Source organism: Panthera pardus, unplaced genomic scaffold (genome assembly GCF_024362965.1).
Source record: "Panthera pardus isolate Hobbes unplaced genomic scaffold, ASM2436296v1 HiC_scaffold_3, whole genome shotgun sequence".
Lineage (NCBI taxonomy): Eukaryota > Metazoa > Chordata > Mammalia > Carnivora > Felidae > Panthera > Panthera pardus.
The window spans coordinates 31,416,942-31,443,205 of NW_026526876.1; the positions used below are offsets into that span (position 1 = coordinate 31,416,942).

The following is a 26,264-nucleotide window of genomic DNA, read 5'->3' on the forward strand; positions in this document are numbered from 1 at the left end:
ATGAGTAAACCTAGAAGTAAAATTATGAGATATCTTAAAAGGAGCAAGAGTGGTTGAAAATTTAATTGGTTTAATAACTACTTTAGGGTATCATCTACACAAGAGATACCGAGAGGTATGTTTACCTTCAGAATATTTTCTAGTATATACTTATTTTTAAGAAGGTTGTTAATAAAATAATATTTGAATAGTGGCTGTGCTAAAGAGTATGTGTGTATTTGTGGAAGAAGCTTTGTTAATAAGTGGTGGTTTTCAAGGAACTTTTGTTCCAGATTGAGAGATAATAAAATAATATTTACTACTCATAAGACCAGCATGATTATCAGATGAATAGTATACTAAATAAATACAAAACTCAAAGTAAATGACAGAACCCTTAAAGTGGGATAGTTGGGCATGCCTTTATGAAGAAATTAGCATTTAAGCTATATCTTGAAAGATAGGATTGCATCTTTGCAACGAAAAGAATGGGAGGGATTCAGTTGGAGAAAACAGCCAGGGCAAAAGTTTGGAAGTGGAATAAGCAGAATTGGTGGGGGGGGGGGGGGGGGGGGCAAAAGTTTGGAAGTGGAATAAGCAGAATTGGTGTGTGTGTGGGGGGGGGGGGTTTGTTTTTGTTTCTGTTTTCACAATGATAAAACTATTGAGCATAGGGGAAAAAAGTAAAAGCTAAGGCTACAACAGCAAGTTTTATTTTAATGTTCTATGCTGGAATATTCTACCTATTTAAGATGTTTAAATGGGGGATAGACATCGAAACAGTTTTTCTTATTTGAAGATTAATTCAGTTACAATGGTGTTAGATGTGCTATACATACAGTTAAAGCTGTGATAACCAGTCTCCATTAACCAGAGTTAATGTGGGGGGGGGGCAAGAGAGGGGTTATAATGACTGTGATTTTAAGCTTAGTAGGGGGATAAGTAAGGACTTTTGGGGTGGAGGGAAAAGTTGGATCAATGGATTATAAACTGATGGGATTTAAAAATTGTTGGAGAGATGGGAGGTGGGTGGAGGATGGGGAAAATATAAAAAGCATTAAGAATATACTTACCCTGATGAGCACTGAGTAATGTATAGACTTGTTGAATCCTTGTACACCTGAAACGAATATAACATATGTTAATTACACTTTAACAAAACAAAAAAGAATTTTTGGAGTAGAGGTACTGGAGTGAATGAGTGGGAAAGACAGAACTTTGTGGTTGGGAGAGCACAGTGTTTGAAATAGAGATTATGGAAGGGTTGAGATTATTGGTAATGACTGGGAGAATGAAATGGCTAAAGTAGTTTGGAGGACAAGATCATAGGAAACGAAGTTAGGGAAGTAAGACACCAGAGTTTTGTAAAATCATCTAACCTGGATGTTAGAATGGTAATATTGTGCAGTTATATACTGCATGGTTTAATAAGTGCCCTCATACACACTCTTATGTAATTCTTTTGGCAACTCAGGTAGATTAGGTAGAAATTGTTTTGGAGATGATGAAACAGAGGCCCAGATATTTTAAGTATTTTGCCTAATACAGAGCTGGATTTTGAACTTTAATCTTCTGATTCTTTTGGTAGTATTCTTTCTGCTGTGTTATATAGATTGGCCACTTTTTGAGACGAGTGTTGGTATTGTCTACCGTACACAAAGCATTGTTTGTTTTTTTTTTTAACTATCTTTTTAATGTTTATTTTTGAGAGAGACTGAGACAGAATGCGAGTGGGTTAGGTAGGGGCAGAGAGAAAGGGAGATACAGAATCAGAAGCAGGCTCCAGGCTCCTAGCTGTCGGCACAGAGCCCGACGTGGGGCTCAAACTCACGAGGTGTGAGATCATGACCTGAGCCAAAGTTGGATGCTCAACTGACAGAGCCACCCAGGTGCACCAGCATTGTTTCTTTTTAATACAAGGTAGCATTTTCTACCAGTTAACTGGTAGGAAATAGTTGGTATGTTTATCATTAAATATTATATTTTTTTTCTGGAAACATCTTGGTGTTATAGATTTAATTTGGTTATTTATGACTTCTTGCTGGCCTATTCACTGTGTATATAGGTCTACCAGACAATTCCATTTCCCAAACATTTATTGAGTGACCATGTGTTAGCATCATAAAGAATAAGAAACGAGATTAAGAAGAATAGATGGGGAAAGAGAATGGTACTTTTACTGGATACTGTCAAATTAGGGTACTATAAACTTATCCTTGACCACTACACCATCAAAAGTTGACTGCTGTGATATCTAGTGATGGTACTATCAGCTGCTATTTGTTGGGTACTTATTACATTCCAGGCCCTGGGCCAAGGCATTTTAGAGATATTTATGTAATCTTAAGTAACCTTTTAAACCAGGTGGTGGTATCTCTATCTTTTTACAGGTGAGAGAACTGAGGATCAGAGAAATCGAGACCATATAGTTAGAAAACTCAAATTTGAACCTTGAATGCTCCTAAGCTACAGTTTTTTTCTCTTGTTTCTGATTTCTCAAGTATCTGATTCAAACTCACTAACTTATGTTTTAAGACTCTTTTTTTTTTTTAATTTTAACATTTAAAAAAAGTTTTTGTTTATTTTGAGAGAGAGAGAGGGAGAGAGAGAATCCCAAACAGTGTAGAGCCAGATGTGGGGCTTGAATTTAGAAACCTTGAGATTATGACCTGAGCCAAAATCAAGAGTTGGACACTTGGGGCATCTGGGTGACAAGGTTGGTTAAGTGTCCGACTCTTGATATCAGTTCAGGTCATGATCTCACGGTACTGAGGATTTAGCCCCATGTCGGGCTCTGTGCTGACAGTACAGAGCCTGGAGCCACCCAGGTGCCCCAGGTGTATATCTTCTTTTCCCTTCTTTGTCCTGCCATCCTACAGTTTCTGTTGTTATCTGGACATGCTAGGCTCTTTTATTATTCTTGTTTTTGCATATACTCTAACCTGCCTGGAATTCCTACTGCTGTACTCAATTTTTTACTCAATTTTGGTGTCACCTCTGACATATTCCTTAGGCAGAGTTAGTTACTCCATTTTCTGTGCTCCCACAACACTTTCGTAATATTTCAGTATTACATTTACTTGTAATAGTAGCAGCTAACAGTATACAGTGCTTCCTCTGTTGTGTGCACCATTATCTCATGTAATCTCCCACTAATGCAGGTCCTATTACCCCCATTTTATAGCGAAAAACTTAGCCAGATCTCATGGCTGGCAAGTTGAAGAGGTAGCTTTCGAACCAGTCGCAGCCTTTAATCACTGTGCTTTTATCTCTCCTGCTGTATACTTCTTATGATTTATCTTATCATACCAGACTTAGAATTCCTTGGGGCGCCTGGGTGGCTCAGTCGGTTGGGCATCGGACTTGGGCTCAGGTCATGATCTCGTGGTCCGTGAGTTCGAGCCCCATGTCAGGTTCTGTGCTGACAGCTCAGAGCCTGGAGCCTGCTTCAGATTCTGTGTCTCCCTCTCTCTCGGCCCCTCCCCCACTCATGCTCTATCTCTCTCTGTCTCTCAAAAATAAACGTTAAAAAAGAATTTCTTGAATGCAAAGTCTTTGTTTTATTCATTTTTCTAGCATTGAGCCAGGGTATGGCACCTAAAAGTTGCTCAGATATTTGAATTAATGGTTAAGTGAAGTCAGGTATGTTAAGGAGAGGCTTAGTCTGAGAAGAATGTAGACTTGGGGACTCAGCTTCCTGCTGTGCTGTGGATTATCTAGGTTGAACTGTTATTTTCTGTGATATCTTATAGAGCCAGTTGAGGGATATTTCAGGTATGGAGGCTGTATTATGGTCATTTATAGTTTCACTTTATTTCATATTGTATATAACCACACCAATCATCTTTTAATTGTGAGTTTCCTTTTCTGTGACACATCGTACATATACTTGTTTTTCTGTGGACTAGGGCAGAAATTCTTTCAAACTTCTGAAAAGAGCTATCATACCAGCCAGTGGTAAAAGAAATAATACATGTTACTGTGGGTCCCAGATGAATTGTTTAACTATTGTCTCCCTATCTTTTTGAATGCCTCAAGAATTGTTTGTTGTATTTTCATGCATTTCTGAAAAACCCCTATGGGTTTTTTTTTTTTTTTTTAAGTTGGTAATTTTTCTGTGTTGTGCTTTTTTTTTTTTTGGAAACCATTTCTTTCTCGTTCTAGTTGAATTATCCAGAAAATTTGATATGTCAAACAGGTGTGCATGTATTTTTAGACTAGTATGTGATATGCTCATACCCTTGACCCAGTGTAATATGTTTTCAAGTTCTTAGTTGTTTGCTGAGATTGCTAGCCAATTAGCTTTCCTACCAATTTATGTAGAATTAAGTTTAATAAATGAATTTTTCTCTGGGTATTGACTGGTCTCAAGAGTGCTTTAAAATAATTATAATTTTGTTCCTCTTTAAACCTCACAATCTATGTAGTAATGCTATAGTGTAATAATGTGGATTTTACAGCTGAGGAAACCAGCCTAGGCCTGGACAGAGGTTTAGTAATATGTCCAAGGTGATACAGCTAGCAGATGGTTGTGATTTGATTTCTGGTGTCTCTGATATCAGACAGAGATCTTTGGTTTTATAATTGCATACTGGAAGCCATTGTACATTAGACAGTATGATTATGAAAACAATACTAAAGAATTGGGGGTTTTGAGGAGTTGACCACAATGATGTTTCTGTCGACTAAGGGGAAATAAACTTTAAGTATACTAATAAAATGATACAGTAATTCCCTAGAATGTTCATTTCCTTTTGGATAGGGTTTTTCCTCCTAAGACATTTTTATTCTGAATTGTTTAGGATAATATTAGAGTTAGTTTTTTTGGAATGAATAGAGAGGGGGACGGGGATGATGTCTCTTATTTATTTGGTGACAGAGGAGGACTGGTTGTGTTCATAGATGGAATATGAAGCTATCCTGTATGGCTCTGTCTGCTAAACATACCATTTTTTGTCCATGGTAGGTAAAATCAGCATCATTATGTGTTTTGAAATTAGAAGGTCCAAATTATGAACAAGTATGTTGCTTGAGTTGTAAGGTCGGGCTATGATTAATATTTCCTCTTAGTGACATTAGATTATCTCTAAGAGAATAATAAGTACAGTACAACAGATAAGTTTTGCTTGGGGATATTTGAAGCAGAGAGAGACAGGAATGTCTATAATATGCAGCCTAATAACCAGAGCCAGGTGCTAAAAGATAGGGCTAGCATTGAGTGGTAGAATATACTGCCAAAGATAAAACTACTTTAAACTTGGCTCATACCTAGTTTAGGGAAAAGTCAGACAGGATTTAAAACTTTAGTTTGCATAATCCTTGTGTTAAATAATTGATTCATCAGAGATCTTGGATCCAGTGACTTTGACTATGAGTAATATTTTTTCATTAGTTTTTTTTGGGAAATTGTGTTAAATTTTAATAGTCATTGTCAGATGGAAGAGAATATCACCTCTTTATGTCTGAAGTGTTGTGTTTTGTTATTTGAGATTGTGATGTTTATTGTGATGTAAACAATTTTTTTAATGTTTATTTTTTGAGAGAGACAGCAAGCGTGAGCACGCATGAGTGGGGGAAGGGCAGAGAGAGAGGGAGAGAGAGGGTCCAAAGCAGACTCCATGCTGACAGCAGAGAGCCTGATGTGGAGCTCGAACCCATAGAACCATGGGATCATGACCTGAGCCGAAGTTGGATACTTAACCAACTGAGCCACCCAGGTGCCCCTGTTTGTTGTGATTTTTAAAGAATTGTCCTGATAATTTCCTCTTCTCTAGTTTTAATTTTCCCTATAGGATTGTATAAATTCCAAAATAGCACTGGTTAGCAAATAACAAGTTTCCACTTATATGGATAAATTTAGGGCAGTCCCTGTCTCTATTTATATTTAAATGATCATCACAGCTAAATTTGTAATAGAGAAGTTTCCACATTTGTCCTGTGCTTGGAAGCAGAATCCTTGACCTATAAGGAACTAGAGCTACTGTGTATTTTAATGACCTGCAAGTCAGCCAGGTTCTATTCATTTATTATTAGATCTACCACAAGTTGAAGCTTTTTTTTTTTTTAATTTTTTTTTTTTTTAACATTTATTTATTTTTGGGACAGAGAGAGACAGAGCATGAATGGGGGAGGGGCAGAGAGAGAGGGAGACACAGAATCAGAAGTAGGCTCCAAGCTCCCAGCCATCAGCCCAGAGCCCGACGTGGGGCTCGAACTCACGAACCGTGAGATCGTGACCTGAGCTGAAGTCGGATGCTTAACCGACTGAGCCACCCAGGCGCCCCTGAAGCTTTTTTTTTGAGAGAGAGGCAGTTGAAGGAAAGTCTGTTGGGTATATGTATACATCTGTGTACATTTTAACATCTTTTTTTTCTTTAAAGTGAAATTGCTTCTGAGGTGCCGGGGTGGCCTGTGTCTCCCTCTCTTTCTCTGCACCTATCCCTCTTGCACTGTCTCTCTGAAAAATAAACATTAAATTTTTTAAAATTTTTTAAATTTATTTTTTTAAATGTTTATTTTTGAGACAGGCAGAGACAGAACGTGAGTGGTGGAGGGTCAGAGAGAGAGGGAGACACAGAATCTGAAGCAGGCTCCAGGCTCAGAGCTGTCAGCACAGAGCCCAACGCGGGGCTCGAACTCACAAACTGCGAGATCGTGACCTGAGCCGAAGTCCAGCACTCAACCGACTGAGCCCCCAGGCGCCCCTAAAAATTTTTTTAAAAAGTGAAATTGCTTCTAGTCCGATCCTTTTGAACTTAAATTTCTTTTATTTATTTAAGATTTTATTTTTAAGTAATCTCTACACTCAATGTGGGGCTTGAACTCACAACCCTGAGACCAAAAGTCGCATGCTCTACTGACTGAGCCAGCCAGGCACCCCTGTACTTAAATTTCTGATCACCATAAATGAAAAACTATATTTCAACTACGAAAGCACATAATACGTAGAAAGGAAGAGTTGATTTAGGCATTGGAGTAAGTGTTTCAAGCAGTCATTAAAAGTAAATTTTAGGGGGCGCCTGGGTGGCTCAGTTGGTTGAGCATCCGACTTCGGCTCAGGTCACGCTCTCATGGTTTATGAGTTCGAGCCCCCACATGAGGCTCTCTGTTGTCAGCACAGAGCCCACTTTGGATCCTTTGTCCCCCTCTCTCTGCACCTCCCCTGCTCATGTTCTCTCTTGAAAAAGCAAACATTAAAAAAAAAAGAAAGTAAATTTTAGGAATACTGTAACATAGTGATCTGTGATTTTTCACTAGGATAGATATGTTGTGGTTTATGTCTTTTGTCCTGGCATAGTCTCAACACTCCTTTTTACTCTCAAAGTGCCCTGGTTTGCCTGATAACATTTTGTGATCATCTTAATTCTGATGGGGTTTGAGAAGTCTAAAGGAGATTTTTGAAAGTAGGGTAAAGCAGAAGAAATACTTCTCTTAAAATCCCTGTTGAGGCCTTCACATAATCAAAGGCCATATTGACTATTTTTGGAAAGAATGATTTTTTTTTTTTTAAGTTTATTTTTGAGAGAGAGAGAGCATGAGCACAAGTGGGGGAAGGGCAGAAGGAGAGGGAGGAGGAGAGAGAATCCCAAGCAGGCTCTGCACTGTCAGCACAGAGGCCATTGCGGGCCTCAAATTCACAACCTGTGAGATCATGACCTGAGCTGATGTCAGAGTTGGGTGCCTGGGTGGCTCAGTTGGTTAAGCCCCAACTTCAGTTCAGGTCATTATCTTGGGGTTCGTTTGAGCCACATGTTGGGCTCTCTGCTGACAGCTTAGAGCCTGGAGCCTACATCAGAATTTGTGTGTGTGTGTGTGTGTGTGTGTGTGTGTCTGTCTCTCTCTCTCTCTCTCTCTCTCTGCCCTTCCCCTGCTTGAACCCTCTCTCTCTCTCTCTCAAAAATAAATAGAAACATTAAAAAAAAAAAACGTTAAAAAGTCAGATGGTTAACCAACTGAGCCACCCAGGTGCCCCTCTTTTTCTTTTTCTTTTTTGCTTTTGCTTTTCTTTGCTTTTTTTTTTTAAACGTAAACTCTACCCCTAACATGGGGCTTGAACTCAAGACCCTGAGAACAAGAGTTGCATGCTGATGGGGTGCCTGGGTGGCTCAGTTGATTAAGCCTCTGACTTTTTTTTTTTAATATTTATTTATTTTGAGAGAAAGAGATAGAGTACAAGCTGGGGGAGGGGCAGACAGAGAGGAAGAGAATATCCCAGCAGGCTCTGCACTGCCAGCCCAGAGCCCGGTGTGGGGCTCATGAACCATGAGATATGTGACCTGAGCCGAAATCAAGAGTCATACTCTTAACTGACTGAGCCACCCAGGTGCCCCAAGCCTCCATCAACTCTTCATCTCATCTCTGGTCTTAATCTCAAGGTTGTCAATTAAAGCTCTGTGTTGGGCTCCGTGCTGGAGTGAAGCCTACTTAAAAAAAAAAGTCTAAGTCTTAAGTTCATCAAGATGACTTGAAAAAAAATTGAGGGGGTGGGGGGTGGGAGGGAGGGGACGGTGGGTGATGGGTATTGAGGAGGGCACCTTTTGGGATGAACACTGGGTGTTGTATGGAAACCAATTTGACAATAAACTTCATATATTGAAAAAAAAAAGAAAAAAATTGGGCACAAACGGGGAAAGAAGCAGGAAATAAAATATTTATTACTGTTATCATAATCATCACCACCACCGTTACTATTATTACTATATATTTAAACCCTTGGGGGGGGTTTAAAGTCAATTTTACATTCCTTCCTCTCCCCCCCCCCCTTTTTTTGCTTTTCTAGTACAACTTTTAAAAGGGACAAATGGATTCAAAGTGAAAAGTAAACCACTTAATTTTCTCAAAGACAACCACTATTTCCAATTACACGTGGGTTCTTTTAGACATACATAATACGTATACATACAGACATTCTCCACTCTTCTCCTTCCCCAAAGGGTAGCATGTAAACACATCTTTCGGCACTTTGATGTTGTTTTTCTCTTAATGCTAATATGCTGAGATTATTGCATAACTAAAAGGTTTTTGTTTTTTAAGCAAGGTTTTTTTTTTTATGTTTATTTTTGAGAGAAAGCGAGAGCAAGGGGGAGGGGCAGAGAGAGAGGGAGACAGAATCCAAAGTGGACTCTGTGCCAACAGCAGAGAGCCTGATGTGGGGCTAGAACTTATGAACCGCGAGATCATAAAATCTGAGCCGAAGTTGGATGCTTAACCGAGTGAGCCACCCAGGTGCCCCTATTTTGAGCATTAAGTTTTATTTATTTTAAAAAATGTTTATTTTTGAGAGCGAGAGGGAGAAAGAGCGCATGCGTGAGTGAGGGGCATAGAGTGGGACAAAGTATCCTAAGCAGGCTCTGTGCTGACGGTAGTGAGCCTGATATGGGGCTGGAACTCTCAAACCAGAGATCATGATCTGAGCTGAAGTTCGATGCTTAACCTGACTGAGCCATCCAGGCATCCCAAGCATTAAGTTTTAAATTTATGGAATAGTTGTAAATATAGAGTTTTGGATTACTACTCACCCAGCTTCCCCTACTACAATAGTTGGACAGTAACCATAATATAATTATCAAAACTAGAAAATTAACATTGGTACAGTAATATTAACTAAACCACAGTCCTCATTTGAATTTTACCACTTTTATCCACTAATGTTCTTTTTCTGTTGCAGGATCCCACCCAGGAATTTGAATTGATTGCATTTAGTTTTTCTTCATCTCCTCTAACCTGTAACATTTCCTCAGTCTTTTCCATGTCTTTTGTGATAGGAAGCAGGTTTTGACTAACTGTTCTCTTTATGGAATATTGTTTCAGAATTATGGAGTCAAGGTTGTTTATTTTTAATCTTTTGAGTTTTGTATAGTATAATACATTGGCAGAAACATGGAACTAAGAAGATGCATATCACTAGGTTGCACACCTGAAACTAATGTAACATTGTGTTTCAACTATACTCAAATAAAAATAAAACAAAATTACATTTATGCCTACCATCTACTCCCCCACCCCCAAAGAATCAGAAGCCTTTAAGAATTAAGGACAATCTGTGTGTCAGTTTTCTTATTTGTGAGATAGGGATGATTAAAAAAAAAAAAAATCACCTAGGGTTGCTTGGGTGGCTCAGTCCGTAGAGCTTACAACTGTCTTCTTTGTTTTTGTTTTTTTATTTTTTATTTCTTTAGTAGGCTTCATGGCTAAGCGTCTGACTCTTGATTTTGGCTCAGGTCATGATTTCATGGTTCACGAGATGAAGCCTCTCCCCCACTTGTGCACATACTCGCATGTTCTTTATCTTTCTCTCTGTCAAAATAAATAAACATTTTTTTAATCCCCTAAATTCAACTGATTGCCAAATCCTGTGCTATCTAATAAGTTTGTTGTGATAAGGTTTCTGAAGATATTTTATAAAACTAAAAGAACCTACACATGTCTATGTATATGGGGTGGTATTAACCATTCTCAAAACTTTGTTTTAAATAAACCTTTTAGGACAGTTTTAGCTTAAAGAAAGATCACTAAGATAGTACAGAATTCCCATAGATATGCACCCAGTTTCCCTTGTTATTAACATCTTACATTAGTGTGGCACATTTGTCACCATACTAATGGACTCATTGATACCTTATTATTAACTCAAGTCCATAACCTATATCCTTAGTACTCCCCTCATGTCCTTTTCTGTTCCAGGGTCCTATGTAGGATACCACATTACATTTAGTTGTCATGTCTCTTTAGACTCTTCTTGGCCGTGACAATTTCTAAAAACTTTTAAAGGGTAAAACTTTAATGTTGTAATTGTTATTAATTTGGGGTCTAATTTACTATTTCAGTTTATTGTAAGAACTTATATATGTTCTATAGCACAGAAGGACCCTATGTCTAATTTTTATTATATATTTGTTTTTTAAAAATTTATTTGAGAGAGCGTGTGAACATGAGCTAGGGAGGGGCAGAGAGAGATACCTAAGCAGACTCCATGCTGTCAGCGCAGTCGTGCTTGATCCCACGAACTGTGGGACTATGACCTGAGATGAAATCAAGAGTCGGATGCTCAATGGACCAAGCCACCCAGGCACCCCAACTCTTCTTTCTTTAAGGAAGGAGCTATTTAGTCTTTAAGGCAATTTCCTCCAAATGTCTATTATCTTTGATCTTTTCCAATAGTTCTCCCTTTGTTTTCTGTATATTTGCCCCCCTTTATATCCTAATATTTATTATTTTTATTATTTTTTAAATTTACTTTTGAGATTGAGAGAGGGAGCACGTGTGGGGGTGGGGGGGGGGATAGGGGAAGAGAGAGAGGGAGACACAGAATCTGAAGCAGGCTCCAGACTCTGAGGTGTCAGTGCAGAGCCAGACACGGGGCAAACTCGTGAACTGAGATCATGACCTGAACCAAAGTCAGACGCTTAACCAACTGAGCCATCCAGGTGCCCCTATAAGCAGTTTTTATACTTTTCACACGTTGCTACTAATTGATTTGTTTATTGTGGGAAATCAAGCACTCATAAATGTTAAGAAGTAATCTCTGTTCTGGATGCCTGGGTGGCCTAGTCGGTTAAGTGTCTGACTTCGGCTTGGGTCATGATCTCACGGTTTATGAATTCGAGCATAGAGCCTGCTTGGGATCTTCTGTCCCCTTCTTTCTTTGCCCTTTCCCCACTGGCACGCATGCTCGCTCTCTCGCTTTCTCTCTCGCTCTCTCTCACGCTGTCTCTCGCTCTCTCTCTCTCTCTCTCTGTCACACACACACACACACACACACACACACACACACACACACAAATAAATAAATAAATAAATAAAAAGAAAAAGTAATCTCAGTTCACTAATTTAGTTATGGTTGTGGAATATTTCTAGGCTGTTTAAAGTCAACTTCTATCACAAATAATATTTAAATTAAAACAATTAACTTTAGATGTTCGTTAGATGCTTCTTCAGATGTTTATCAGTTCCTGTCACATTTTCAGAACACCACTCAGTTCTTGTCCACATAGTCTTACACAGTTGTAATTAGTGAACTGCCTTTTTGATTTGTTCCTCCTTCCATTTAAACTTAACCTGTTTCTGCATAGTTTTAAAACTTTTATTGTAACTCCCTAATTGTTGTGTTAATAAAATAGAATTAAATTAAACTCTTCCTCTATTGGACATTTGCTTCTAATTTTTTAAAAATATATTAGAGAAGTGCTACAGTGAATGTTATCTGCATTTAAAATTCGCAGAAGCTATGGAAAATGTGGTATCTGGAACCCTGTCTCCCAGTGTTCTTCCTCCTGCCTCTTCCTCCTGGAAAAAAAAAATCACAAAGTAGCATACCAGAAAGAACATGGACTTTGAAGTTAATAATGACTTTGGGTTTAGAATTTGGGCTTCTTTACTTACTATTTAAGTGAGTAGATTTTGTACTTACACCCCTGAATTCTTCATCTGAAAATAGAAATAATGATACCTACCTTGTTGGATCATTCAGAGGATTGAGATCATGCCTGTGAAGCACACAGTTCCTGATACTTATTAATAGGTACTCAAAAGATAGCTGGTACAAATGTACTGTTTAGCAAGACCATGGGAGTAAACTGTTAAAAATGAGTTCCTGAGTTCTTCTAAACAGTATCTAATTTAGGCGGTGAATTAGTTATACCAGCAGAGTATTTGTATTTTTTAATGTACATATTTGTTGGTTTCATTGAAAAGATCATTTGGTTTTCATTTTTAAATTTCTGAGTTCAAGATGGGAGCAAGGGGAGAGTGGGTGATGGGCATTGAGGAGGACACTTGTTGGGATGAGCACAGGGTGTTGTATGGAAACCAATTTGTGAATAAATTATATTAAAAATTTCTGAGTTCACATAGTTTGTCTTTCATGATTATTAATTTTTTCTATTTAAACTAATTAGTTTTTTAAAATTGAAATGTATTATAGTTGGGATTACATTGTGGATGATTAGCCGATGTCTTTTTTTTTTTTTTTTTTAAATAGTCAACCTCTCAGCAGCATAAGAGCAACTCTGGTGTCAATAACTGAGAAGACTGGCAAAAAAAAAAAAAAAAAAAAAGGAGCTGAGCTTATAGCCTGTTATGTTTGATGTATAAGCTTTTTTTTTTTTTTTCTTTTTCAAGCTTATTTATTTATTTGGGGGGAGGGAGGGAGAGAGGGGCAGAGAGAGAGAATCCCAGGCTCTGTCAGTGCAGAGCCTGACTTGGGGCTCAAACCCACGAACTGTGAGATTATGACCTGAGCTGAGACCAAGAGTCAGATGCTTAACTGACTTGAGTCACCCAAGTGCCCCTGATGTATAAGCTTTTTAAAAAAAGTTTCAAATATTCAATTGGAAATCATGATTTCATTTTATGTTTATGCTTAAACATTTAAAATTAAAGTTAATATTTTTGAATCAACACCACTTTAAAATGTGTTAAACATTTTAAAATAAATTCATCAGAAATTTATTTTGAATGGCATTGATTAAGCATTCAAAGATAAATACAAAATGGTTGTGATTTCTATTAAATACAAAATATTTATGATTTCTATTAGAGTATTTGAGTATTAGGGAATTTAAGTATAAAATTCAAAAGGAAAAAACACGCAGTTAAAAACAGAGCCTCCCAGGGGCACTTGGGTGGCTCAGTGGTTGAGTGTCTGACTTCAGCTCAGGTCATGATCTCATGGTTCCTGAGTTCAAGCCCCACACATGGGGCTCTCTGCTGACAGCTCAGAGCCTGGAGCCTGCTTCAGATTCCGTGTCTCCCTCTCTCTCTCTGCCCCTCTTTATTTGTGCTCTTTCTCTCTCTCTCTCTCAAAAATAAACATTTAAAACAACGAAAGAGCCTCCTTCTCATCTCTTGTCTCTTAAGCACCCAGTTTTCTCAGAGTTCACCGCTAGTGTCAGCTTCTTATGTATTCTAGAGCTGTCTATGCATATTTTTTAGTTTATTTTTATGTAATAAGTCATACAGTAATATTGACTTCTATTTTGGTGTTTAGTTCTATAAATTTTAAAACATGTATAGATTCCTGTAACCATCACCGTGTGTTTACACAATAGGATTTAAACTTTCTTAATGCTTAAAAAAGTATTTTTAAGGGGGGAGATGTAGAAATACTGGCTTTTTCCTTTTTTATTAAAAAAAAGTATGATTAAGATACAGGGTAATTCATTTTAGTGTACAGTTCTTTGAATTTTAACAAAATATAGTGTAGTCACCAGTGCAATCAGTATATAGCTCCAGGCAACCGCTGATCAGTTTCCTTTTCTCTGGTTTTGCCTATTCCAGAATGCCATATAAATGGAATTATACAATGACTTTTGAGTATGGCTTCTTTCACTTAGCGTAATGCATTCGAAATGTTACTGCTTATATGAGTAGTTTCTTTTTATTGGTGAAGAATGGTTCATTGAATGGGTGTATCATAGTATTTTAATCTATTTCTCAGTTGAGGGACATTTGATTGGTTTCCATACATTCACAAGACAGGATTTTCTGTGAACACAGGTTTTCCTTCTATGTGGACAAATACCCGGGGACGGAATTGATGGATTGTTTGTTCAATGTGTGTTTAATTTTATAAGAACCTGCCAAACTGTTTTCTGAAGTGTCTGTACCATTTTACACCCCACCAACAACCTATGAGAGTTTCCATGCAATTTCTGCAACACTTGTTAGTTGTTTTGTTTTTGTTGTTGTTGTTGTTGTTGTTTTAAGCTGTTTTAATAGAGGGGCAACTGCATGGTGCAGTTGCTTCAGTGTCTTATTCTTGATCTCAGCTCAGGTCATGATCTCACAGTTTGTGAGTCTGAGCCCCATGTCGGGCTCTGCACTGATGGCGCGGAGCCTGCTTGGGATTCTGTCTCTCCTCTCTGTCCCTCCCCAGCTTGTGTTCTCTCTTTCTCTCAAAATAAATAAATAAACTTAAAAAAAAAAAAAAGCTATTTTAATAGATGTGTAGTGGTATTATCTTGTGGTTTTAGTTTGTATTTCCTTAGTAATGATGTTGAGTGTTTACTTGCCATCTATGTATCATCTTTGGTGAAGTCTGTTAAATCTTTGCCCACTTGAAAAATTGGGTTTTCTTATTACTGTGTTTAGAAAGTTTATTGTATATTTTAGAAATACAAATCCTTTATGAGATATGAGAGTTGTGAATACTTTCTCCCAGCCCAGGTTGTTTGTTTGTTTGTTTGTTTGTTTGTTTGTTTTAATAAGTGTAGGCTGTGTGCCCAGTGTGGAGCCCACTTGGGGGGCTTGAACTCACAACCTTGAGGGCAAGACCTGAGCTGAGATCAAAAGTTGGACACTTAACTGACTGAACCACCCAGGCACCTTGCAGCCCAGTTCTTCATTTTTTTTCTTTTATAGATTGTGCTTTTGGCAGTGTAGCTTAAGAAAGCTTTGTCTAGCCCAAGGTTACAAAGATTTTCTTCTATGTATTTCCTTCTAGAAAAGCTTGTAATTTTAGGTTTTATATTTAGGTCTGCGATACATTTTTTAAAAAATTTTTATTGTGTGCAGTATGGATTGAGGCTCATTTCTTTTCTTTCTTTCTTTTTTTTTTTGCATATGGATACCGAATTCTATGCCATTTATTGAAAATGCTATTATTTCTCTATTGAATTGTCTTTGCATCTTTGTTGAAGATCAGTTATTCATAAATATATGGGTCTTTTTCTGGACTCAAACTATATTATTAATCCTGTTTTGTATTGTGTGTGATAGATCCAGAATGATTTGACAACTTAGGCGGCTAGTTTTAGCAATTTGTAAAGCATGGGGCACCTGGGTGGCTTAGTCACTTGAGCGTCTGACTCTTGATCTTGGCTCAGGTCTTGATTTCAGAGTTGTGAGTTTGAGCCCCGTGTCGGGTTCTGCAATGACAGCGTAGAGCTTGCTTGGGATCCTCTCTTTTTCTCTCTCTGCCCCTTCGTGCCCTCTCAAAAATAAGTAAATCAAGCAAACAAACAAACATGGTTGTCCTAAGTTTAATACTCTAAAGATTTACTTTCAAAATAGTATCCAGTTATTGTTGGTATTAACACCAATAGTGGTAGTGGTAGAAACAATTAAGTGATTGTTTCTAAACTTTTAAATGTTGCTTTAGAAGTTAAAATAAGAGGCAAATGTTAAAGAGATTGTTGGACAAAATATTGGAGATTAAGAGAGACTTTCAGAGATTGTACCTATTTTTCATTTTTAGTATTTGTTGATGATTGCTTTTCCTCATTTTTAAAAAAAGTTTTATTTATTTTTTGACAGAGATAGAGACAGTGCCAATGTGGGAGGTGCAGAGAGGTGGGGGAGAGAGAGAATCCCAAGGAGGTTCTGTGCTATTAGCGCAGGCCCCAATGTGGGGCTTGAACCCACAAAACTGTGAGGTCATGACCTGAGCCAAAACCAAGTCAGATGCTTAACTGACTGAGCCACCCTGGCACCTCTGCTTTTCCTCATTCTTGGAATGCCTGCTCCTCCATTTTTAAGATTTGCTTTTTGTCTTTGGAAAACCTATTCCTGTCCTGTTACTCCTTTCTTCTTTTGGATATACTGTACTACACAATTTTATTTTTATCATTTTTATTGTGCTAAGATACATACAACGTACAAGTTACCATTTTAATTATTTTAAAGTATACAGTTCAATGGCATTAAGTATATTAACAGTGTTGTACAACCATTATCACCACCACTGTCTAATTCCAGAACTTTTTCATCACTACCACACAATTTTAGCACCTAATTGTTCTCTAATGTTTAGCCACCGAGTTAAGTTTTAGGGTTGTAAGAGGTAAACAATATTTAGTTCTTGTTCTTAAGGACTTTACAGTCTGATGAAGGAAATAAGTAACCTAGTAGTTTTGATACAGTGTGGCAAATTATATGTTTAGGATCTCTATGGTTAAGATTTATTCAAGTAAAATTTTACCTTGAAAAGGTAAAATAACTTTTTGTTAACATTCAAGTTGTCCTACCACTCCACACATTGGATTAACATAGGCTAGACTGAAGTCTTTCCTCTTTTGATTTAGGTCAGTTCAGGACTTACAAATCATCACGCCCTCTATTTTGTAACATAAAGGGAACCAGAAAGTTGGTATTCTGTTTTAAAGCCAAATTATGAGCTATTATTTGCTAATAGAGTAGGGAGATCAGAGAAAACCATGATTAGAGAGAACTTCCTAGTTGTCTCCTCCTATCCTCAGTTGAACTATTTTGACTTACTCTAGTTGCAGTGACTGCTTACTTATGGTCAAATATGGCATTATACAGACATGTTTATCTCTCTTGGCAGATCATTTGAGGAATAGCTGTATTTAGAATACTGTGTCAAGAGATTGTGTTTTTAGATTCTTTGAAACTTGGGAGTTAGCAACTTGATTTAAAGTCCAATGTTTTAGCAGTTTTAATTTAAAAGCAATGTTACCAACATTGAATAGTATTATAACAGATTTTTATTTGCATTCTTCTATTATTATGATTTATCTTCTTCAGTGCAAGATTGTTTATGAAAAGCTAAAAAACATGGCTTTTTTTTGTTTGTTTATATATTTATTTTGAGAGAGAGAGAGCATGCACAGGAGGGGCAGAGACAGAGAATCCCAGGCAAGCTCTACACTGTCAGTACAGAGCCCGACGTGGGGCTCAACTCACAAACAGTGAGATCATGACCTGAGCCAAAACCAAGAGTGACACTCAACCCACTGAGCCACCCAGGCATTTTTAAGATTCTGGAGTCTCCATGATATCATCAGTCAGATAAGGAGTTGATAATCCCAAATGGTTGATAGTATTTTAGTTAGCAATTTCAATGTTTATCAAAGGGAGAATTCCTATTACTGGGCCTAGACTTCTAATAAATTGGTTTTTTTTATAGATTTAGAAAAGTCTGAAATTGTGGCACAGTTTTGATTGTCTACTGAAAAAGAATAAAAAGTTAAAAATAACCCCTAGCTGGATTAGATTATTCATATTTTGGCATTTATTACTTTTGAAAAATAACTGTAGTCTTGTCTTTTCAGGGTAATCACTTTGATCAGTATGAAGAAGGACATTTGGAAATTGAACAAGCATCACTTGACAAGCCTATAGAATCGGTAAGCCTATAGATCAGTGCTTAATTTTGGGTCATAGTTAGTTAGGTAGTGTTCGTGTGACACTTGATGTGAATGAATTTAAACTTATTAATAAGTTATAGTACAGTTTAGAGCTGTTTTCTTGCATGCCCTACAGTAATCAAATAGAATTTGGGATGTTATCTAATATTTAATATTTTGGGAAATCAGTCTGAAAGATCTAGAAACCACTTAGAATTTGATGGAAAATTTCATTTTGGCCCATACTGATATTCTGTTAAAGATAGCGAGTTAAAGTTTAGTGTTTTTGTAAATTGAATAAAGGAGTAAAATGTATTTTGATCCTTTAAAAGCTACACCTTTCCTTGGCAGCACAATTACGTGTGAAATGTTCCATTAGGAATAGTTAAGGACTAATATATTTACCAGACACTTACGAAACATGATAAATTTGGTAGCTTAAGAGATGTCTGGTTTTTGTGAAAAGCTGATTCTTTCTATCCCTTTACATGACTTAGTTTTGGATATTGATATAAGTCAATAGAACAAGGAGATTTATTTTCCTGGCTTTTAATTTTTTTAAAAAATCTTAATTTTTGAACATCATTTTCATTTTGAAAAGCTCTTTATTTTTAAATTACACAGTGCATTGTTAAAATGTCTAAACTTGTCAGTATTGTCAGTATTTAATATTTGTGCTTAAGTATACATATTTAATTAGGGTCTCAGTGAGTTATTGGTAAACTTGAGTGAAAATGATCGAAGAGGAAGTCTTAATCTTAATAGCAGTGAAGACATCTCCCTTCTTCTTTAAGAAACACTAGCTTCTTCTCCTCCCTCAGGAAAATAAGACAGTTTAGAGAGCACAGACATTTTAACTTCAGCTTTTATTTTCAAAACTATAACATAGTAAAGGATCAACATATATTTATGTTCCTAATTAGGTTGGTGTTGTGTGTGTGTTTGTGTGTGTGTTTAGATGTTTACAGAAATTTACACAACTTGGGGTGTTCGACATTTTTCTTCCACAGCAGTTGGCCCATATTAGCTAAGCAGCCATGATCTGGTTTGTATTGCACGGTCTGCCTTTTTTTAATTTCTTCTCTAGGGTTTCTTTCTCCCCCACCTCCCCTTCTTATTTCTGTTCTTCTGGTCCAGTGAACACTGCATATAGTACCTTCTGTCTTAATGTGCTGGCATGATGCTAGACTTAGGCATGGCAGTAATTGATGACGCATGTGATAATGCTGCAGAGGGAGAATTCACATCTGATCTTGAGCTGAAAGCCCAATCTTGTATTTTGACTTGAGGATAAAATGCCAAGCCCACATTGCTAAGGTGAAAATCACTGAAGTTTGTGCCTTGTTCTGTGTCATCTTGGGAATTACCACAAGGCAGAATTTTATAATGAAGTCTGTAGGCTGGCTAAGCTAGCATTTTGTACTTGAAAAATAATTTAATTTTTTCATTTTATTTAAATGTCTCTTTGGGTCATAGTTTAAGAACAGATAGTTGTCAGAAGCAAGACCCAAGTACCATATCTACAAGGTACATGATTAATATTCTTAAATAAGCTGTAAATCTGTGGGTACTCTGATTCAACAGTAGTAGGGAATTTAATTAGACTAAATTTGCAGCTTAGTATTCATTATTACTATACTCAAAAGATTTTTAAAAAGCTCTAAAGTAAATAATATTTAACATTTTTAAAGCATTTTAGGGCTGTATTTTAAGGTTTTTGGAAAATTCATTCCTTCGGCATGTGAGACTAATGCTATTTTTCCTCTCACACTGTCCAGGATTTTTTCTAGCATATGTCATAGAAAGAATGCTATCAGAAGACTGTCTGAGTGATCACTGTTGAGGAATCTCAAAGAGTAGGAGTGGAATTGATAATATGCCTTATTTATTGAATCGTATTATCTTCTCCACTTAAAATAGTGAATGACATAGTGCTCAGACTGGATATTTAATTTTTTTTTAATAAATAAGTGTATGTTCAGAGATGCATATTAATTATATCTCTAATGAAAATTTACTCCTGAAACATAAATAAATACTATTTGCGTTGTGGTAGTTTAGGTAATAGGAGGAGGAGCTTCATAGCCTACATTGCTTTAGGTAGAAGTGGAACACACAAGACAGGAAGGATTTTATTTCTCTTATGAATCACTTGGGAACAAATTGAAAGTTTTTAAAGGTTTTAAGGAAACTTTTGCTAAAACAATTGGCGTGAAAGTTGGTAGTGCGGTATCAATCTCCCCCTCCCCTCCAAAGGGAAGAACCCTATCATCTAAGGAATTCCCACCAAATAAATATATATTATATCGCTGGCTGGCTATATTGAGCTCTCTTGTTCTTAGGGGGAAATGGCATTGCTTTTCACACATAGAAAGAGTCTCTGCTGAATTAAAATCTTTCTCTGCAGCAATATCTATTGAGAGGTGCTGACTGTTTTGCTACAGCATGCAACTCAAAAGTGGCTGGAAATATGCAGCTTTGGGAGTCTACAGATCACTGCAGGAGCTAAAGGTCTAGTCATTTTTTTTTTTTAAACAAAGGTAATCTGCAGCAGCTGGTAACCGTGGAAATCTCTGCACAGGTTTGTGCCAAGAAATATGCCTGTGTGAAGGGTTATTGTGAGTATAGGATTAAGGTCTTTTCCTTTGGTAATAGGGTAAATTTGTTGTAAACTGGCAAGATGGGGAATGAAATACAAAGACTCAAGTACAAAGATTCAATAATGCATTATGCTTTAGTAAACTTCTGAAGCCTAGACTTGTTGGTGAGATAGATGATCCACATTTCAGTTTCAGTCAGGAAGTGTTGAAAACACCTCAAAATCCAGCATTTGTAAAGTATTTCATAATCTTTGTTGCGAAGTTTTATTTCCCCTGCTTTATTTCAGTCAACCAAATATCTTTCAATGAAATTTTTGGTCAAAAATAAAACTGTTCTAAGAAAATTATGAAAGAATTGCCAGACAACTTGGTTATCTGAATTACAGAGAAGATGGAAAGTATTAATGTTTTCCCTTATTACAAAAAGAAAAACAACTTTACAGAACGTGAATTTTAAGTTACTGTTTGATGATTTTTTTAGGTCGCAGCCATTATATCCTCTACATTTTTTAACGATAAAGTATTTAGAAAGCAAAACTTAAGTCTAAAGCCAAAGCTCACTTTAGAATTCCACCATAGTTCGAAGAACTGTTTGGTGTGATTTATGATATATGGTTTTTTATGACCTTTGTCATACAATATGAGAGGTGAGATGGGGGCATGATTACAGCTATACAGAAGGCAAAACACGTACATCATAGTAAAATATGTTGTCACTGTTGCAGTTGGAAGTAAAACTACCCATCAGCCATTAGTTGGTCTTTGTTCTACCTGAATAAAATCCTGTCTTTATAGTTGTTAGGTTGACTGAGAGGTTTTTAAAAATTAATGTAAGTTTTCAAACTCCAGTTGCTGATGTTTACTTTGCTTCTCTTGGGATTTAGAAGTATATTTATAATTGAGTTCATGTTGCATATCTGTTTAGATCTGTGGACTCCACTAGTTCCAAACTGTAACTATAAGACTGCTGATTTGACATTTAGCAGTGACCATATGTGGACTGCACTATAAATAATGTGCTTCTTGGAGCTGAATGGTGTAGCATTACTATATGGCTTTTCTCTCTAGTCTTCATTGTGTCATCTGTAGTGAGCTATAGATTTTTTGTTTCGGGAATTTTTACAACTTGTTGTTTGCATGGGTTCACCTAGTAGCATTTGGTTTTTGCTTATAGAGTCTTTAATACACAATCAGCAAAGCTTACAATCCACTCAAGAGACCTACCATTTTTGTCACTGTTGAAAATGGGCAAATGGTGTAAATTGAATGTGGCTGTCAACTAAAACAAAATTCATTGTGGAGTTAATATTCATCCAGTCACTGACATAATTGTAATACAGTTTTCTCTGGAGACAGAAGATTCTATTTCCTGCTATAAAAACTGGAATCAGCCTCATACAATAAAGTAAATTTTAATCTATGTTTTGGCAGGCTCCCATTGTACAGATTGGTGGTGCTATTGCCAAAATGATCATTGTTACTATGACAGAATACAGCTTTATAGAGCAGAGAAAACTTCTTGGGAAAATTTCTAGTTGATAGTTAATAAGTAAAAATGTTGAGGAATGGCTGAAACAATAATGAGGCTTTTTTTGTTGTTGTTTTTGTTTTTTCTGGTATTGTGTTTTAGCATGTTGATAGTTTATAATACTTACATTTCTTGCTTTCAAAGATTTTCCCATTGAAAAATTATATTTTCCTTTCTTACACATGTAAAAGAAGGGAACAGAGGGTAAAAATGTAGCATTTTAATTATATATTTAAGTTTAGAAATAGGAAAAAAAAAAAAAGGCCAATTGAGGTAATCTAGGTGTAAAAAAGTTTGAGTTTTCAGCTCAGCTTTGTGGTTTGACCAGAATTAAAGAACTTCATGCCTAACCAAAGAAAATGCCACGCTGCCACCATTTTGGTCTTAAGAACATAGAGTAACAAATAGCTTGTGGGAACTCTGTGAATCAAGTGGAAAACTAGTTTGTTTGCCTGTTTCCTTTGGGCAAAGTTTAGTTGCTTTATCAATTAATTTAAAATTAGTATTTGTCTTGGGGCACCTGGCTTGTTCATGCTCTGTTGGTAGAGCATGAGAATCTTGATCTTGGGGTCGTGAGTTCAAGCCCCACATTGGGAGTAGAGTTTACTTAAATAGGTAGGTAGGTAGGTAGGTAGGTAGGTAGGTAGGTAAGATGGGTAGAATTTCCCTGCAGTTCTTCCATGTGCATTTAATTTATAAACAGCCTGTCATTGTCATGCCCATTTATTAGTTATAAACCAGACAGTGTTAAAAAGTTTTTTTCGATTACTTACTTTTGGTTCTACGAAATTAAAATATAAAGTTTGAAGTTGAATTATATTTTAAAATAAAAAACAAAGGTTTTTTAGTTACGACTATAGTGACTGAAATAGTAAATTGTTAAATAGTAAATTTACTTGAGAGGTAAATTTAGTTCTTGTTACCCTCATAATGTCTAGATTACCTGTTTGGGCTTTAAATTACTCCAATTTACTGTTATAAATAACATCCATGGGAATAATTTGCAAAATCACAACTCCAAACAGAGTAGATTATTATTTTCACAGGCTTATGAGTGACTCCCTTGTTCTTTCACAGTGACTGTTCAGTGAATATTTTGATCATTTCAGGGATAGGCAAGTCTACTTTGTTGTACTTTGTTGTGAGGTATTTTGGTGTGCCTTCCCTTGTGTTACCCATCATCCCTAAGCCTATTGAATTTTTGACAAGTGTTTATAAAACTTTTTTTCTTTTTTTGGTAGGAAAAGGGACCATACTGAATACTAGCCCTTTCTGCAGAGTCACAGAGCTGCCTTTTTTCCTACAAAAGCAGGTAGTCTGGAATGATAGGAAAGGTCCAGATTTTCTGTTATTAGTCATTCACTTAATCTCTGAGGTTGGTGAGGGGAAGAGGTTCTGGGAGGTATGTCTGTTGTTTCTGTTGCCTTTGTTATAATCATAAGGACATAAAGTGGCATATTAATTTTAATACAGACCCTGACATTTCATTCCTTATCCATACTTAGGAAAGTAGAGTTAATTAAAGGACAGCTTTCATCTAAAGTTTGAAAAATGCCACTACCATTTTGTATCAGCTTGCTTTTTTTTTTTTTTTTTTTTTTTTTGAGAAGGTGACAGCTATCTTGAGTGGTTTTGTAAAAGTGGTGCTAATGTGTATAATCCTAAAGTTTTCTTTTTTCTTCCTCTCCCTTTAACATTTGCTTTTCCTTTCACTGTTGTCAGTCACAACACGCTGCTCTTGAATCTCTCAGCTGGTCTTGACTCGTGAATTTACTTATGCTTTCACTCTTCTTTAATAAATACATTAATTGCAAGCAGTGAATTGAAAACAAGACAAAAAAAAAAAAAAACGACCATTAGTGATTGGACAGTTTCTTACTTTGTGTTACATTTAACTGTTCTTTTGACAGCCCAGTTTTTAAAGCCAGGTTCGTATGGAAATGCTTTCACTCCACTTGCACTGCTTTTGGAAATAGCATACTGCTTCATCTGTCTGTTTATTTTAGTGCATTCATAATATAACACAGTCAGCATAATGTCTCATCTCCACTTAGCCAAAGATTGAATTTTCTTAAATAAAAAAAGGGAGCGACAATTTTTGTCAGCATGGTTTAATATCCTAAATCTTTGTGCCAAGTAGAGTTATAACATTAGCCTATTAAAAGATTAAATGATAATTTAGTCAACTATATAACCTTAGAGTCATTCTGCTATCCGTGTCCTATAGTTCTTCAGATGTAAGAGTTATGATATAAAGTAAGGATTTTATGTACAGGTAAGTTTATATTCATAATAGTATAATAAAGTCCTCTTTTTCATTTTCTGCTAACATTGCTTATAGTAAGACTTTATCATTTGTTTTTAAGTTTTTGTGATGTCTAGTAATAAGGAAGTTACTGCCTCAGATTATACATAACCATGGCATTTTCTAATTCAGTTCCTGGGAAAAAGTAATTTCTAGTGACCTTTTGTTTCATTTATTTATTTTAGAGAGAGAGAGAGAGCGCGCGCGCACAAGTGGGGGAGAGGGGCAGAGGGAAGAGAGGGAGAGAAAACCCCAAGCATGGAGCCCAATTCAGGGCTCTATCCCACGACCCTGGGATCATGATGACCTGAGCCAAAATCAAGAGTCACTCAACGGACTTTGCCACCTGGGCGCCCCTATATATGTTTAAAACAGTAGTATCTTTTGTTTTAGGGACAGATTATTTTCCTCCTCCTCCTCCTCTCCTTCTTCTTCCTCTTCTTTTTTAGAAACAAATTTTCCATTATTGTTTGCCTCATTTTTGTTTTTAAAAAGGTATCCTGATCTTTATTCTGCCCTGATCAGTGAATAATCAGTTGCTCAGCTGAGTTTTCCAGTTTGCCTGCTGTCATAAACTTGTGGAAGGAAATTGTCCCCCCACCATCTCAAAACAGAACGTTGGAAGGCTTAACCTTCCTCTTATAACTTATTGTCAGAAAAGATAACAGTAAAATTAATTGTTTTCTTCTATAATTCTAAAGAACATTTTATCATTGAATATGGAACTAGAAGATAAAAAGCAGTTTAATAGGAGATGTTTGGTTTTAAATAAGATTTATGGCTTTAGCTTTATAGATTGATTTCAGGAAATAATGAGATTATTTTCAAATGGTGATAACTAGGTTACTACTGTAAATTACATTTTAATGCATATAGAACACTTTGTGTTTATAATTTTAAAATGTTTCTCTTTGGAGGAGTATAGCAGCATTTTATCTGACGTAGTTAATGGTTATTTTAGTTTTGTCTTCATATTTCACAACGTTTGTAAAAAGCGAATGGGACAAAGATATGCAGAGACTTCTAAGACCTTGAACCCTTAAAAGCTGACATTAATTGTTGTTTCTGGTGTCTTTATGTACAGTTTTCATTGAAATGCCTTTTCTGGTGTGCTCCTAGGAAGATGAGACATTATGTATATTGGTTTTTTCCCCCTACATGCACTAATGGTTCTTTACTGTTAACTTATTGCTAGGCCTGTTTCATTCTAACATTTTAGCATTTTTGTTAGATTACATGTTGAAATGCATCACTCAGTCTGTGCTTGAGCTCATTTTATTTTTCTGTTTAATCAATTTAATTTCTTGTTTTACTAACCTCACTGTTTTTTCAGTTTAATATTGGCTGCATGCTAGTTAAATATTTATATTTTATATATATATACATATATATTAAAAAAACCAATCAAGTCTAGCCTGGATTTTGCTCTGATTGTGTTTTCATTTCTAGTGGTGGGGCAGTCTTACACTTACAACTTACTTTGTATCATGAAAGCCTGACACATAAGCAAAATAACTAAACACAATGTAGATTTTCTTTAAAACAAAAAAACAAAAAAACTTCAAGTGGTGCTGTCTAGGTGGTGGATATGATTGTATAAGTACCTTGACTTTATGCTTTTTAATGTTAGTTTTAAATTTCATAAATGTATTCTTCCCCCTTTTCCCCCTTCCCCTTTTTCTCCTTTTTAAAGTGTTATGTACAAAAGTTGCCCAGCACACCATCAGAAAGGACCCTCACCCCTATGTTCTTCCCATATAAAATAC

At 36.4% G+C, this 26,264-nt stretch overlaps 1 protein-coding gene across 10 annotated transcripts in view; it reads left to right on the forward strand.

Moving 5' to 3' along the window:
• GPATCH8 (G-patch domain containing 8) overlaps nucleotides 1-26,264 on the forward strand; it is a 101,350-nt gene that overhangs the window by 7,983 nt on the left and 67,103 nt on the right. For 3 of the 10 annotated variants that reach the window (XM_019434765.2, XM_019434764.2, XM_019434767.2), the window contains exons 2-3: nucleotides 17,991-18,065; nucleotides 19,076-19,110. Coding sequence is in view for 2 of the 10 variants with exons in the window: in XM_019434758.2 (XP_019290303.1) it covers nucleotides 17,991-18,065 (75 nt within the window). In the remaining 8 variants the exon portion in view is untranslated. Of the gene's footprint in view, nucleotides 1-17,990; nucleotides 18,066-19,075; nucleotides 19,111-24,103; nucleotides 24,122-26,264 lie in introns of those variants that run through there. The other 7 variants (XM_019434762.2, XM_019434760.2, XM_019434758.2 and 4 more) reach the window with 5 other exon arrangements.